At 42.9% G+C, this 16,565-nt stretch overlaps 1 protein-coding gene and 1 long non-coding RNA gene across 3 annotated transcripts in view; one reads left to right on the forward strand and one right to left on the reverse strand.

Moving 5' to 3' along the window:
• The window catches only part of LOC309526708, a 36,919-nt gene extending 22,582 nt beyond the window's left edge, over positions 1-14,337 (forward strand). Inside the window, exon 3 of the long non-coding RNA XR_014216866.1 lies at positions 14,207-14,337. This is a non-coding gene — a long non-coding RNA (uncharacterized lncRNA). The remainder of the gene's footprint in view (positions 1-14,206) is intronic.
• RPTOR (regulatory associated protein of MTOR complex 1) overlaps positions 2,589-16,565 on the reverse strand; it is a 327,700-nt gene continuing 313,723 nt past the window's right edge. For both annotated transcript variants that reach the window (XM_082212377.1, XM_082212376.1), the window contains 5 exons: positions 16,042-16,169; positions 14,132-14,218; positions 6,996-7,112; positions 6,308-6,437; positions 2,589-4,917 (listed from right to left, as the gene is read on the reverse strand). In XM_082212377.1, the coding sequence (XP_082068503.1) occupies positions 4,849-4,917; positions 6,308-6,437; positions 6,996-7,112; positions 14,132-14,218; positions 16,042-16,169 (531 nt within the window). In that variant the 3' untranslated portion in view covers positions 2,589-4,848. The remainder of the gene's footprint in view (positions 4,918-6,307; positions 6,438-6,995; positions 7,113-14,131; positions 14,219-16,041; positions 16,170-16,565) is intronic.

The following is a 16,565-nucleotide window of genomic DNA, read 5'->3' on the forward strand; positions in this document are numbered from 1 at the left end:
CTTGAACAAAATGCTGGACTCAACAGATGTAATTGCTGGTAGGCTTGTTTAGAATAATCAGTAATTCAGTAAAGGTTCCCATGGTAACAACTTCCACTAAGACATAGCTAAGCACCATGTCAATTAATCTTAAACAGCTTCAGACAAGCAAGGAAGACACATTATTCTTTTGTCCTTTACTGTGACTGTATTTCAAGGATGCCAACAATGTATGCTCAAGACTTTCCATTCTCCTACAACCACACTTAATACTATTTGCATGAAATGTGCACAAATGTTTTGCCAGACCAATGACAACTCTAGAAACGATTTAGGTAGCCCATTCATCTTGTATGGACTGTGAAAAGCCCATTTTGAGAACAAGAGTGTATAAAAGAAGGCAGCCTGATAGTTATTGTGGTGGGCGGTCCCTGTATAACTATGCTGCAGTGTTGCTGAAACCATAGAACTTTAGCTTTCATATTTAGGAATACTTAAATCCTTGCTTTATAGTCCTGCAGGCTGTTGAAAATGACTTGCAAAATATTCTCAGAATAAGATCTTACACAAACCTAGTACAAGAGCATAAATTATATAGTGTCCATTCAGAACCAGGGTTATTCAGGCATTTCCTGTCATTGTCCTTCCCTGATGTCATATCAGGTAGCAACTCCCATCAAAACAATCTGAAGCAAGGAAGTGGGGCTGAGCATCTGGTTCTCACTCAGCCCATGATGGAAGCTGTCTTCCCTTGTTGGTGGGTTGCCACCCCATATTGGGACTGGTTACTCTTGTTGGGTGAGGCACATACAAGAGTGTGTTAAAAAAAGAAAAAAATCTGTGGAGTGACGCACTGCCAAATCAGAGCTAAGTCTGCTATGTCACCCCTGCTCTTTACCAATAGTATTCCAATTTCTAATATTTAGAGTGCTTAGAGTGTTGGATTAGGAGTGGGAGAGAGAGAACAATGCACACCATCTTCAGTTTGAGGGCAGTAGAATATAAATGTAAGGAACAAAGCATACATTTCGTTTTCCTTGTTGTATGCATCCTTCAGAAAAACAAAAAGCCAGGTCTTGGGGTTCCTCACGAACATTTAAGTTACAGATACTTTTCTGTGTTAGGGGAGGTCAAGCTCTATATAAGTGAGCTAAAATTAAATGCGTATGATGCTTTTAAAGGTTTCAAAGCACTTCACATATGTCATCAGTAATAACTTAGAACAATAATGCTGTGAGGTTGGCCATTCTCATGATCCCTTTGCAGATAGAGGACTGATGTTATGAGGCAGTGGTTTGCTTCAGTCTACCTAGCAAGTTTATGTTTGACATGAGCTTTGAACTGAGGACTTCCTGGCTTATTGTAGTTGATGCACTTAGCTGCTACAGTAAACCAGCTCTCACATTTTTCATAGAATGAAAACATGCCTTTCACATTACAAAAGAATAAAATTTCTCCTTTCATGGCTGTGGCTCTCTGCTCAACCTACAGCACGGGTCCCCAAGGACTTTTTGAGCACAGCGCTTCACTCGGAAAATATGCTGAAGGTTTGAAGGTATTCTTTTGAATCATGTCATGTCTCAGGGCCATCTTCGATTAAATGGCTGCTGTCCAGCACGACAAGCAAAAAGCTATTTCAGAGGAGATGTCTTCAGGTACTGCTACTATTTTAGTGTGATACGGCTCAGCATTCTGTGTTTTCCTGCTACACAGCATTCTTTGTCATGGTTCCCTCCTGCCTGGTGCAGATAGCTAATAAGATGCACACAGCTTCACTATATTTTACAACAGTCTCCCTGTTTCCTTAGTTGTTTCTAAGGTTGGGGCTTAGGGAGAAAATCGGAACAGACTGAGCCACATTCAGGACCAGGTCAACATACATATCATTATATCAAATTTCATTAAAAGATCAGCTCTTTTGCCATTTTCCCTGGGATGGGTATGACATTAGAAAGCATTCAGTAAGACTCTACTCATCTAGATAAGTAGCAACTCATCTGTTTGACTGTTTATGCAGCAATCTCCCCCCTTCTCTCTCTCTCCTGGTACAGCATTCTTAAATTGTCTCAATAAGAAAATGGCGTGAAATAATTTTGTACCCCTAAGAAGAACAATTATAATCCTATAAAAGCGGGGGGGGGGGAGTTCTTGCCACATAGTTAAGTCACTTATCATACAAGGAATTGTGGGAGAATTACTGTTTCCCTTTTCTGGACTTAAGGCTGCAATTCCAAACACACTCACCTGTGAGATGTTGTTGTTTTGGAGGCAGTAGCTAGGTACTTTCTCCAGACTGCAAGGCATTTACTTACCTCCTCTATCCACCCTTTTGAAAGATGAGGATTGCCAAGAGCAGGTGCAGCTATCCAGAGATGAAGACAAGCCAGGAGTGCATTGTCTGTGCGTTGTCAGAACAGCAATTATTATCTTCTTTTCTTCTTTGTCAGGAGGAGCAGCTAGGCACTCCCTCAGGGAATTGCTTTGTTGTTCTGCAACACCCCCGACCCCTTCACTCACCCACCTGTCCACCACATTTTCCTTGACATCTGTTCTCCAAAGTTTCCCCTCTACCTCCGTCTGATAACAGTCAGATCCCATTGACCAGAGGCTGTTACGGCATTTACATTTTATTAACCATTTATTTCATTAATTGTTTTACTCTCACAGTACAATCTTGTGGTGGTTTATTATTAAATGTATATATACTTTTTTCCTTTAAATTTTGCTTTTGGAAAATAAATAAAGAGATAAGTGAACTATATAGGTAGATTACTTTCTGGAGCCTTGGTTAAACTTCATGATTGGATCTCCACATCAGACCTGTGAAAAAACACAGCTCCCTCCCCCCCCCACCCCAATTTGGATGGAAGCTGACAGATTAAAACAGAAAAAGACCACCACAACCATAGTCCGGGCTGTGCAAACTGAGGGGGGAAGCACAAGGGATCTTGTTCTTGAAACAAAATATATAGGATATACATTACAAAAAATAATCGTCATCATCATATTCTCATTTGCTTTTAATCGCGTAGGTTAAGTCAGTTATACATGGATTTCAGACTCTGGCTTGATGCTTGTTAGCAAAATCCATCAACTATCTGCCCTTCCCTGAGTTCACTGCCACTTACAGAGGGACAGGCATGACAATGGGGCCAAGGCTGTGGCATCTCAGCACAACTGACACTGGGGATCAGCAAACTAATGTGTCAAGTCACCTCTTGGGTTTATTCCCATCATTTAATTTTGGCAGCTTTCAGTATAGGTTTCTAGCTATATGAGCAATCCTCCCTTGGCCTCTGCCTAGTATCTTACATGGTGGCTCTCAGCCTAGAAGGTGGGGAAGAAGGGGGAAAAAAACATATAGCAGGCTTCATAGTGAGAGCCAGGAGATGGATTTTGCAAGCAAGGAAAAGCTGACATCCACAATGCAAGATGAATTGGATGCTATCTCTATTCTTAATGCTATCACAAGCGACAAAATTATTGGCAAGACGACAGAATTCCATGCCTCTCCACAGCTTTGTAGACAACTGATTTTGGAGTCAGTGCCAATAGCTGCACAATGCTGGCACAACATAATGCAAAGGGGCCTTCTTGTCTTTGTGTCCCTATTCAGGCAGCCATTTAACTGGGATTCTCTTCTCCTGGACACTGAAGAGACCGAAGTCTTTATTGTATGGGAGATGGGTGGCATGTGAGATGGAACCAGCATTCTCTAGAGAGCAGGAACATCAGTAGTTCTCTTGCAGGCAGCACACCATGCATGCAATCACAGGGTGCCAGGTATACATATAGCTTCCCCCGTGTTCAGTCTAGGGGGCAAGTGCCTGAAGTGGGGGGGGAGGGGTGAATGGGAGGAGGGACCCTCTGCACAGGCCTGTTCTGTATGTGTGCTGCAAAATCTGCATCCATTACCAAGCTGAATAATAGCACTTCTTGCAAAAGGAGAACAGGAGGGGGGGTAGGATTTAAGGCAGTGGTACAATGATAAGTGAACTCCTTGCTCTCTATGAGGAGGTAGCAGGCCATTTCTTGTGCTTATGGGGTTCTGCTGTGAGCAAAAGGAGTTATCGAGGATGGCTGGAGCAACTTATAGATTGAATGGACATCAGAGGGGAAGGTCTCCTGTCCTGTCACGCAGCTTCTCAAATGTGTCACTCCAATTTCCCCAACAGACACCCAGGAAGTGGGGGCAAGTTTCCTGCTTTCCCTTCCATAGTGGCAGCCAACTCTATAGTATTTTCAGCAGCACTGAGAGACTCTCTCTTCCTTAGGGCTTTCCTTTCGTCTTTTACCAGTGGAACAGTAAATGCAAGAGAAGGTGGCCGGTGGCATATAGAGTAGTAAGATACACACAGAACTATCCAAGACCGGCAGCCTGCTAGCATGCGACTGCCAGGGCCAGCACTTGGCACAAAATAGGTAGCAGCCACAGACGTTCTAGGTAGAGTATGTAGAACACTAGGTGAGTCCTGAATTAATTCCTGATTCAAAGGAAAACCCACCCCTGTTCTAGGAAGGAATCCTCCTCTTAGTTTGTAGGAGCCATAATGCCAAGCAACCAGAGAAACAGTCATGGGCAGTGGTGGTGAAACCCAGTGAGAATATATATACTCGTTTTCTGCTGCTCCTGAAGGTTCTGGCTCGGAAGAAAAGCAAGAGGCTGCTTCTCTCCCCTCCCGTCTGACTCAAAATCACCAGTAGCTAAATCAGGAGGGGAAAAAGTGTTCAAGTTACGGGGGGGTTGCACAGCAGCAGCAGCCAACACTAAACATTCAAGTCGATAGTTTCACTATGTACACCATGAGTGAGACACGGTCCCACCTGCCAGAAGATGTCCTGCTCTTGACAGAGCAGCCACACACACTGTTATCTGATTCGCTTCTCCACCGAGTACACAGAGATGTAGTAGTCATTGCTTCCAACTGCCAGGTGAGGCTGTGGAAAGGAGAGGAGGAAATAGAATCAGTGCATACATAGCAGGGTTCTGCTGGTTTCGATTGGCTTTTGAAGCTAGTCAGAATTTATACTCGCCACCAGCCCTGCTCCTCACTCAAGAGGGAAAGGGTTGGAGTCGTTATTATTTATTTATTTATTTATTTATTTAATTTCTATAGCACCCTATACCCAAAGGTCTCAGGGCGGTTCACATAAAATATTGTGATGTCACACCAGGTTGTCTGCCTGCCTCTGAAGCCTAAGTACAGAGGCAAGCCCCTTCACCCTTTTTCTCAGCTTCAAGCTGGATATAATGGGCCAAAGCTCTTACCACTTGCTCTGAGCCCAGAGAGGTTCGGAAAGCAGCAAAACATTGACAGTTAAGGCACTAATCTGCTTTATTCTGCTTCTGTTAGGCAACATCTATGTTGCTTTTATTGATTTTAATTATTGCATTTTGTATTACGAAGTTGGATGGTTTTATTGAGTTGTGGCCATAAAAGCTCTTACCTACCTCTGCTTCATCCTCTACAGTGACAGTCAACTTCCAGTAGTTTTTGTTATGCTGGAAATCCTTTCTCCACTAATTTCCCCTGTTTGTTTCCAGTGGATTGAAAATCCACCAATACAGTTGAGTTCCAACATATATGAGGGTACAGTTCCAAGGGTTGTGCAAACACACAAAAACTGTAAATAGGGAAAAAATGCATTTTCCTTGTCTGGCAAGGTGTGGAGAGTCCCATGGGAAGGTCTCCCCTGCGTGTGTGTCTCTGCTGCCCCCTTCCTCCAGGTGCGAATGGCCATTGCAAGAGAGGAAGAGTGGGGCAGGCAGAGAGAGATGCAGGCAGAAGAAAAAGGCTCTAATGGATCTGGAATGGAGCTGCAGCCAAGTGTGTAAAGTTGAATTTGTGAAAGTAAAATGCACATATGATGTGACTTCACTGCATACCTAGTTGCAACTTCGTATCTACTTTGCACTATTCATCAGGCATCTCTTCCTTTGATCACCTGGAGCAGAAGCATTTGTTTGGCCATGGTCAGAAACAGGATCATGGACTAGATGGATCCATGGCTTGACCAAGTGAACTTGTAACTTGACAGCTACTAGAAAATAGTAGATTCTGGGAACCTTGTCTAAGCAAATAAAAGAACCCTACTAGAACTTGCATGTAATCTGAAATAAATAAATGCTCCCCAACCAACCAACCCCCCCCCCCCAAATGAGCTAGTTCAATGAATTTTCTCACTGAATTTGAGTTTCCGGAATTTGGAAATATTGTGTGTATCCCCCTCTCAACAGCTTCACTAAGTCCTCTTCTTATATAATAGCTATTCAGAACAAGTTTAGGGTAACAGTTGCGATGTTCTACAGTTTAGAAACGAGACTGACCCAGTGTGGATGGAAGGCTAGGCAGCTGATGGCACCCACTCGCTGGCCCATGAATCCATCGTAGTACTTGATATTGTTGATCAGCTCTCCATTCCCATTGTAGATTGCAGTAAATTGATTCATAGAGCCACTGCAGAGGGAAACAGAGAACACAGGATATTGGTGATGTTAAACAACTGGCGGTTAAGTCCTAGAGATGAAGGTTTTCTACTCTTGTGCCATTTGTGGAGCAAGAAGCAAGTAAGCTTCCAACAGCAAATGGGATTTTCTTTAAGCCATGAAATCATCAGCACAATCTCAGCTATTAGCAGGTTCACAATGGAAAATTCACATGCTCAGTAGGAGATTTAGGGAGGCAGGATGGGAGACACAACAGCAGGCAGGGAGAATATAACTATGAGATGGTTTTGAGTGAAAACCCCAGGCACCAAACTGCTGACACTGGACAGCAAGTCCCTAGCAAATAGTGCACTTTCTGCTCTTAAGGAAGGGAAGCCCACATAATATGGTGAGCTGCAGCACCCGCCATAATTGAAATCCATATGCTGCAGGTTCAATGAAGCATACAAGAATTGAAATACCTCAGCTGCAAACACGTGAAATAAGCCACACTGTTTATGCCAAGGAAAATAAATGCAAGTGTTTAACAATGGAGCAGGGTAGTATGCAGGCTGCATTTAGAACTTACCATGCAAACAGGTTGGCTTGTGGGTGGATGTCCAGAGCTGTCAGTCCTTTTACTATCTGCAGGACCTTCACTGATTCTGGCATCCTTGGATCAAAGAAACGGACATCTCCATTAACACTGCAAAGAGATAAAACATGGGGCTATTACCTGTTTGCTCCAACAAGGAGAGCAGATCTACTTATCCCAGAACCTGGCTATAATTAGGAGAGTATTAGTATCAATGCTCAATTTGCCAGCAATGTCCCTTTGCGAAAACCAGCACACTTGCCACCCACTGCAGTCTGTTTCAGGCAGCCCTAGATGCTGCAGAAGCAAACATAAGGTTACTCATGCGCAAGGAATCAGTGTACACTGGTACCTCGGGTTAAGTACTTAATTCGTTCTGGAGGTCCGTACTTAACCTGAAATTGTTCTTAACCTGAAGTACCACTTTAGCTAATGGGGCCTCCTGCTGCCGCCACGCCGCCGGAGCACAATTTCTGTTCTCATCCTAGAATCGTAGAATCATAGAGTTGGAAGAGACCACAAGGGCCATCGAGTCCAACCCCCTGCCAAGCAGGAAAGCAAAGTTCTTAACCTGAAGCACTATTTCTGGGTTAGCGGAGTCTGTAACCTGAAGTGTACGTAACCTGAAGCGTATGTAACCCGAGGTACCACTGTACACGAACCAATTCATTATTCCTCCTGTTCAACTCATTGGCATTAAATACCACTAGAAAACCACTAACTGGCTTTGCTGTTTGACTGATTTCTGGACTTTAAGACCCTTTGTATTCCCCTGGAACAAGGTAAATGATAACAGGGTTACTTTAACCATATGCAAACATCCTGTGTCAGAGAATTGACTTTGGGCTAATGGTCCTGTGACATATTTTTGGCAGGTTGAAGACCTTTTAACACTGGACTAGATGCTTTATAGTGGCATCAGTGAATGGTTAAGATCACATTAATTGGTGAAGTGAAATTTCTAACTTTCAGCTTGATTACTGTCTTGCCATAAATATAATGGATTCATAGCTCATGAAGCTGGCCTTCCGTCCTAATCCTTTAAATGCTGTAAGGTGTGTCCAAGTGATGATTCTATGAGGAAAACAAGGTCGAAACATGGGGTCCACTCACTGAGCAGATTGTTTCTTGAGCAGAGGATTTGGGCAAAATGTAAGGGAGATGGATAAAACCAGGTCTGCTAAGAAACTGAAGGAATTACAGTCCCTGTCTGTAGTTTTCAGAGCAGAGAAATCAATGAAAAACTAGTAGAATAAGGAAGGCAAATGAGAAAACGTTGCTGAGAAAACTGTAGCCAAAGCCTGATCAGCTGAAGTTATTTTAATTCAGTCAAATGACTGTATTTTACTGAGAATTTACTATTTTATGTACAATGCTTAAGGGTTTCTTTTTCTTTTTATAATGCAGTTTATAAAATTTCTTCAATAATTTTGATTACAGAGAATGGCTACTAAAGTGTAAAAATCTAGTCGGAGGCCCTGCATTACAACAATTGCTGGTCTGAGGATGTAACAGAGCCCATTAAGAAGCAGCATTTGGGTAACTGGGATCTGGATCTCATTAGGTAACCCTATAGTCTATCTCATGCTGCTCTTCCCTACATGACTTCCTTAGTCTCCAGCTGCAGCATTTCATAATGAGGACTCAACATGGGGCTTCCCTACTGCAGTTCAGATCCTTCCGCTCTCTCTTGTGATACTTCAAATATCTGACCTGCATGCCCTGTCTCTCTTGGAACTTTCCCTTCATTTAGGGTTCATTATATCTCTCTTGTTTCTGGAACCTTGTAATTTAATTAAAGACCTAATAGCCTTCGTAGTGTGACCCATGGCTGGTTACAGCCTGTGGAGCCTGACAGTATAAAAAAGGGCAAAGGAAAACAAAAAAAAAGAATAGTGAGCAGGGCTTTAAGTTGCACCAACTTCTGGTTGGTGCAAGGAGAAGACTCTACTGCTGTACTGCCAAACAAAACGGCAACGAAGACACAGCAATAAAAAGACTGAAGATGAAAGCACCAATATTTGATTCCTTGTATGCATCCAGCTAATGGAGCTGGTGAAAGCTAATGGAGACTGGTGAAGATCCACTTGAAGGCTGAGTGTTTACAGCCCAGCTGCAATACGCACAGCTGGAAAGTGCAGACCATGTTCTAAGATCTGATTCCAAAAAAAAAAGCTGTGGGTGCAGAAGAGAAACTAATACCTCACAGACAGTCAGATCTAGAAAGCCAAAGGTCAATACCAAATGCTACAAAATGAAGAACTACAGAGAAAAGCACTCCAGCTGTCACTCCCTAGTGTTAAGCTGTCAGAGATGCAGCAGGATCCTCAGGAAGCATCTACAGCACCACTTAGAGAGGGCAGAACCAGGGTTAAAATATCCAAGAGAGGCAAAGCTTCAAATTATTACTCAACATAAGGAAACATTCTAAAAAAACACACACAAGGAAACATTCTGATTAAAAATAAGTCTTCAGGTTTACTGTAAATTAATGTATGTGAAATCTAATCATGAAATGATTTATTCCATGTTCTTAATTCCTGCTGCCCTTTATTTATCTTATAAAAATTGCTTTTATTGTATTTTCTTTTATATCCATTAGTGTGCATTAAAAGTAAGTGAAACAATATAAAAGTAATGAATGGAATAATAAACAACGTGAAAGGTTCGTTTCAGGGTATAAAATATGCAATTAATAAGATGTTAAACTTGCTGAGGGGACAGAGACAGAGCACTTAGTGATATTAACTGTATTTATTTTTTGGGTAGCAGATTGCTGCTGCTCTTTCTTGATTGGTCCAGCTGCTCCTAATATTACTCTCATTCATATGTTGGCCCAGCTAAATATTATTCTCATTCACATGCAGTGCTAAGCTGAACCATGGCTGAGCATCAACAAGCAAACCTATGGGCTTCCAGAGATGAGATGATGGTCAGTTGATTCCTCCCTGGTCTAGGTCTCCCAGACAATCATGAGCTGTTTAAACCATAGGAGACACCTTGGTTATAGCTTGTGGTTTGTCTGGGAGAGCTAAGCCATGAACCTGGGGTATGGATGACACACAAAACCATACTATGGCTTAGCTCAGCATAGTGTAGCAGCAAAATGACCAAGGAGGAGCAATGTGGTTATAGCCTCCTCTCTGGGAGCCCATGTGTTTCCTTGTTCATGCTCAGCCATCGTTTGCCTTAGCATTACACACAAACTAGGCCACTACAGTGGTGCCTTGCAAGACGAAATTAATCCGTTCCGCGAGTCTCTTCGTCTTGCAGTTTTTTCGTCTTGCGAAGCACAGCTATTAGCGGCTTAGCGGCTATTAGCGGCTTAGCGGCTATTAATGGCTTAGCGGCTTTAAGAAAAAGGAAACAAACTCGCAAGAACTCGCAAGACGTTTCGTCTTGCGAAGCAAGCCCATAGGGAAATTCGTCTTGCGGAACGACTCAAAAAATGGAAAACTCTTTCGTCTTGCGCGTTTTTTGTCTTGCGAGGCATTCGTCTTGCGAGGTACCACTGTATCTCCTACTTGATTGGTCCAGCTACCCTAACAGTATTGCTTCTGCAGCAGCTGTCCAAGGCTTCAGGCAGAGGCCTTAACAAACGTTGCTACCTGGGATCCTTTGGACTGAATAGGCTAAGGGACTGAACCTGAGACACCATCTGCATGTACTGTGCCATTAGGCCTTACGGTGTGCTGCATATGCCTTTTGCATTGGGACAAAGGAAGTAAGAACAACTAAATCAGGACGGATTCAAGGTGGACCACGGAGAAGATCTAGAAGCAGATCCTGAGTGTGCCAGCATAATCAGCACGCACATCAGTAATGTAGAATCCCAACAGTTGAGTTTAACGAAGTTGCCTGTGTGCTGAAGTAATCGAGGAAACTCAACAAACTTCTCAAAGGGATTAAACAGGATGAGACAGCACCATGATTCATCCTTCAGCTTCTTCAATGAGTTCTGACCACAGCAGTGCCTGAGGCTGAGATGTTGGATGGAATACCTGTGCCTGCTGCTACATTTTATTTTAGTGATGAGAAACTTGCACGACCTCAGAGGGCTACTATTACTAGAAACATCCTGGAACTGTTCTAACCACAGAAAGGGGAAGAGTACAGAAGCATCTTTTTTTCCAGTCCTTCAGGAACAGATGTACGTGCAAGAAGGAGGAAAGGGTGTCCTTAAGTAACAAAAAGATGAACCCAAGCCAACATCTGTAATGTGCCCATGCTATGCAAATCAAGACCCCAAAGTTAGAACCGACCTTCAGAGAGCTGCTTTTGTTGTGAGAAGAGCAGAGTTTAGACTTTTATCTGCAATAATTCATCTCTCCGTTTCCTGGTACATAAACCATTTGTCAAGCTTCTGCTGGCCTTCTTAATAACACCATTCACGACCCTATTCCCTACAGATGTTCTTTGGGTTCTTAGTGTTAGTGTTTCAGTATAAAGGTTTATCACCCACTGTATAAGCCTTATAGTAAGTATGCCACTCACTCTTGAACAGAATTCATGGAGTGTGCCTGATGTATGAGTAGAAATGATCACATTTTACATATGCACCCTCTGCAAGAGGGTGATTCAAATAGGCTAGTGCTGTGAAGGCCAGTTACTCCAACCTAGCCAATACTCTGTTTGCTGAACGGCTATCTGACAATAGATTACTGCCTTCCATGTTAGTTTATTAGTTTAATTATAAACTAAATCAATGCTCAAAGCATTATACTACATAGGTTCCTAGCTACTCTCATATCCAGGCACAAACTAACCCAGGTCTTAGCTTTAGTAAGGCCATTGCATCATGCTTCTTTAGGCCATGCAAGCTGAATTAATCTAAAACTGAAGTGCATAATCTTTTGCTGAAACATCAAACTACATACTGCATGCTGTTGAGAGTCAATATGGCTTGCTAGGCTGATCTAATTGATGTGGAACATGCCCAGTTCCAGGTAAAATTCCAATCCCTTTCTGAATCTGGTGAGAAGCACCCTTTGTTTGAAAGATAAGATAATTATCTAATGTCAGGTGGGGCCTACCAAAATAAATTCAGAGTCAAATAGATTCTCATCTGGCAAGAAGAACTACTTCAACCAGCTTCCAGGAGAAACAGAAGTTATAACATTTGCTGCCCCTTCTTTGGGGGTGGAAAAGCATTACCTCTTACAGCATTATATTTTCTTTCAATTCTGTATACAAGGAAGAAGTTCTCTGGAAACAAACTATGACTTAGTGGTAGTAAATTATAGTCTGCTGTCCTTTGAATGGGGTAATAAATAAACACAGTGCTCCTCCACCATATTTATGAAGCATGAGAAATGGATTTATGCACAGAAAATTGCTAGATGGGGAAATAATTCTGCATAGCAATAAGCCCAGAACATGCAATACAATCTATCCCTTGGTGTTTTTTAAGCATTTTGTTTCAGTAGCAAGTCTTGCTCTAGCCAGTTGCTTCCTACCTTTTACTTTACAGCTATCAGATAAGTATTTCTGTTTAAGATTAGGATACTTATCTCCAGTATTGTTACCAGGCCCTGATCCCACCTTGGTCCCCATCTAGACCTTCCAATGATCAATGACCTAAGTGAGTAGACAAAGCCCCACAATGCCAGGGCCCTGAGGTCTGTGAAGGGGCCTCCTCAGGTCTACCTCCAAGGGATGTATTAGAAGATTCCTTGGAGTGGATTCCTGATCCACCTTGGCTAACTCAAGTGAGGAAGGTTGAATCATCACCTAGTTCTTTGGGAACACCAGCACCAGAAGGTCCAAGCCCTGGCAGCTGGTCAACATTGGAGTCCATGCCTGAGAGTCCAATGTGGCAACATAACTCTTGCATAAAGGGCTATTTCTGAGTAACAACCTTCCTCAACAATAAAGGCTCTTAAAGCAGACTCAAGCACCTGAACTGGTATAGGACATGGCCTGAGACACTAGGCTATACAGTGGTACCTTGAGTTACAAACGCCTCAGGTTACAAATGCTTCAGGTTACAAACTCCGCTAACCTGGAAGAATTACCTCAAATTGAGAACTTTGCCCCAGGATGAAAATGGAAATTGTGTGCCGGCAGTGCAGTGGCAGCAAGAGGCGCCATTAGCGAAAGCACACCTCTAGTTAAGAACAGTTTCAGGATAAGAATGGACCTCCAGAACGAATTACGTTCGTAACTAGAGGTACCACTGTATATCAAGCTTCACTTGGAGTCTGCTAGTTACTGGAAACAACACAAGCCAGCCAGCTCCCTCCTCCCAGACCCAACTCCTTTGCCTGCCTTGCTTTCTTAAGAATCTCTTCAGTTTTTGACCCCTAGACTCCTGCTTATCAATGCTGACCCTTGATTACATTTGGATCCAGATTGGATTTCTCTGACCTTGGTTTGACCTGAGCCTTGCTTTCTGGACTCTCTTTCCAAACTTTTGGTGATAGTGTATGTGGGACTAAGGCTGCAGTGGGTTCCACTGGGGACCTGCCTCCACTTAGCTCACAAACTCCAGCCAGAGCATGGCATGATCTTATTTAGGATCCTTAACTTTACAGTGAAGGCTGACTATTCAGAAGATAATGCCACAAGTTTATGGGTGACTCTTCCCAAAAGTCAATAGAAGCTGACTTAGAACACAGTGCCCTCACTCACAGGATTAAGCCATGTAAGAAAGGAAGCAGAGTAAATTTTGCACTCCCATTTGTGTACATATAATGACTCACAATGCACTGCATCAAGCGTTAAATTTGTGGGGTTTTGCTTTCTTTGAGGTACCACTCCTACAATATTATGCAGTTCCCACACTCAGTTCTTCCAGTCTGGTGGGCCGCAACCTGAAATGGTTGATCATCATCAGAAGAATGTATCTAATTTGAGGAGGATTGTTTTGTTTTTCCTGACTGAAGTTTGCTGTGACCAAGTTTGAAAACCCTTGCTCTAAGGAACAAGGTTACCCGTTCATCCGCTCTCCCATCTTGGGAGCAGGAATTAATTGCAGAGTAGAAATGCCAAAGTGAAGAGCTCAAATCTCATCACTGTTTAAATACCAGAGACAGATTTTTAAACAAGAGAGGGCAAAATACTGTTTTGACAGGAAAATGTCGCATAAATATTCAGAGGCCCTTGTTCCTTTTCATTTCGTTTTCTTTTACCTGACACTCATGATGTTGCCTTCAGGATGTTTCTGCAAATATGCTTTCACCACCCAGGCTGTGTGCTCTCGATAGGTCATCACTCGGCTACAAGAGAGAGAGGCGAAACTTTGTAAGACAAAGCTGGAAAAAGGCCAGAAACCAACTCATGAACCATAAATGTGAAAGGGAAACCATCTGCTTGGTGTGGCTAGGTTCCCAGTTAGGTAAGTTGCAAGACTTTGAACCAGAGATTTTGAGTACGGGCATTATATTTTACAATGGCATGTTCCAAAATCTACTCTGGTGTGTGCTGTAATTGGTCAGATAAAGCATAAGAGGAAATGAGAGGGGAGGAGAAAAGGAATGGGGAATGACTCCATGTTTTTGCTTTAGGACATAATAAGCAAATGTCTTAGTAGAAACTTAGCTCTGCTGTCTTTTACAACTTATGTATTTCAGGAAGAAGAAAAATCAATGCAATATTCTTCTCCCCTTCTTTAAAAAACAAAACAAAACTGTAAAAAGTTATTTCTCTTGCAGCTCAAGTTGATAAAAATTGCATCACCTCATAGCATTTGTTTCCAGGTCATAGCTTTTTTGAAATGAGTAGGTGAGAAATATAGAGTCCGACAGGTAATCCCTGAGCAAATGGTGATAGAAGGTTATGGTAGGGTTTGAATAATGTTGGTGCTAGAGGACACATGGAGCCTTGAACTGAGGTAAGTTATCATGAGTGCTTAACCACAGAGCCATCAAATGATAGACGTGCTTCACACAATTGCAGGGGGTTGGACTAGATGACTATCGTGGTTCTTTCCAATTCTACAATTCTATGATTCTATTTATTTATTTATAAGGGACGCGGGTGGCGCTGTGGGTAATACCTCAGCGCCTAGGACTTGCCGATCGCATGATTGGCGGTTCGAATCCCCGCGGCGGGGTGCGCTCCCGTTGCTCGGTCCCAGCGCCTGCCAACCTAGCAGTTCGAAAGCACCTTCGGGTGCAAGTAGATAAATAGGGACCGCTTACTATCGGGAAGGTAAACGGCGTTTCCGTGTGCGGCTCTGGCTCGCCAGATGCAGCTTCGTCACGCTAGCCACGTGACCCGGAAGTGTCTGCGGACAGCGCTGGCTCCCAGCCTATAGAGTGAGATGAGTGCACAACCCTAGAGTCTGTCAAGACTGGCCGGTATGGGCAGGGGTACCTTTACGATTCTATTTAGACAATAATGTAAAGATTCTAGAAATTAAGACCCTCAGTATTGTGCCCCTTGTTTAATGTAATCTACAAAATATGGGAAGACATCCTCTTAAGGTGCTGCAAACCAGAAGATGGGATGCGATGGGGGAAAGAGCCTCTAACCAGAGAAGATTCATATAGCACAATTTCTACTATGCCATCACAAAGTTTTTTTAAAAAGAGAAGTTCTGCAGTGGTGCAAGGGAAATTGCCCAAACATTAGAAATGGACTCCCCACCCCCTACTCTGCACTCCCTAGAAAAAAATGGATGCATTCAATAGGTTGTATTCAACCACGTTGAACTTCATGCACAGAACAACTCCAGTGAGTGCAATGGAACTTCCCCTTCCTCTCCTACCATGCCATGTGATCCCCAAATTTGCTCTAGGGATTCCCCTATCTCTCTGGAGCATACCTGGGAGTAGAAGTTCCACTGCACTTGCACGCACACAATAATTTAGCTGGATTCAACCCAATATCCTTTTCACATTACGTTTTCACACATGCTGTAATAATAATAATAATAATAATAATAATAATAATAATAATAATAATAAATAGGATGGGGTTTCCAAGAACAGCCAGATCTCTAGCGTGTTTGGAGGCATTGAAACAACGACAAGAAAAGTAGTAGTGAATGCAAAGTGAATGCAACTTGCTAGTTGTAAAAATTAGATAAGTCTCTTACCATTCACTCAGAGCCATCCGCCGGTCATAAACACGAACCGAACCATCACCAAGCCCTGCTACAATGAGCGAACGATGCGAGTCACAGGACAGGCTGGTGACACAGCTGTCAGCCCCCGTGGGAATATCCTAGGAGAGAAAAACACAGTCCTAAGCTAAGACAGCTGGGAGATTTTAAGTGCACTGGCCATATATATAGCCCGTGGAGTCCACACATGAGCATTGATGCTGAATAATGGTAACAAGGTGGTTGTGACAGCTTTACCGTGCAGGCTCAGATTTTGGCTTAAGACTGGGGGTGAACAAATTGCCTCTGGAAACAAACTAACTTCTGGTAGTGAAAAGGGCTGAAGTTTTTAAAATAAGCACAGGACATGACTGTGCAGGACCAGGGCAATGAAGACATCAAGGACACCTATTCTGAGCTGCAGCACCCGGCTAATTGGTTCTTTTCTTCTAGCAAAGAGGAAGGCATAAATATTATCAGAACAGCATTACCTCCACGGTGAGATTCAGGAACTTGTG

This window comes from Podarcis vaucheri (assembly GCF_965113315.1).
Source record: "Podarcis vaucheri genome assembly, chromosome: 2".
Lineage (NCBI taxonomy): Eukaryota > Metazoa > Chordata > Lepidosauria > Squamata > Lacertidae > Podarcis > Podarcis vaucheri.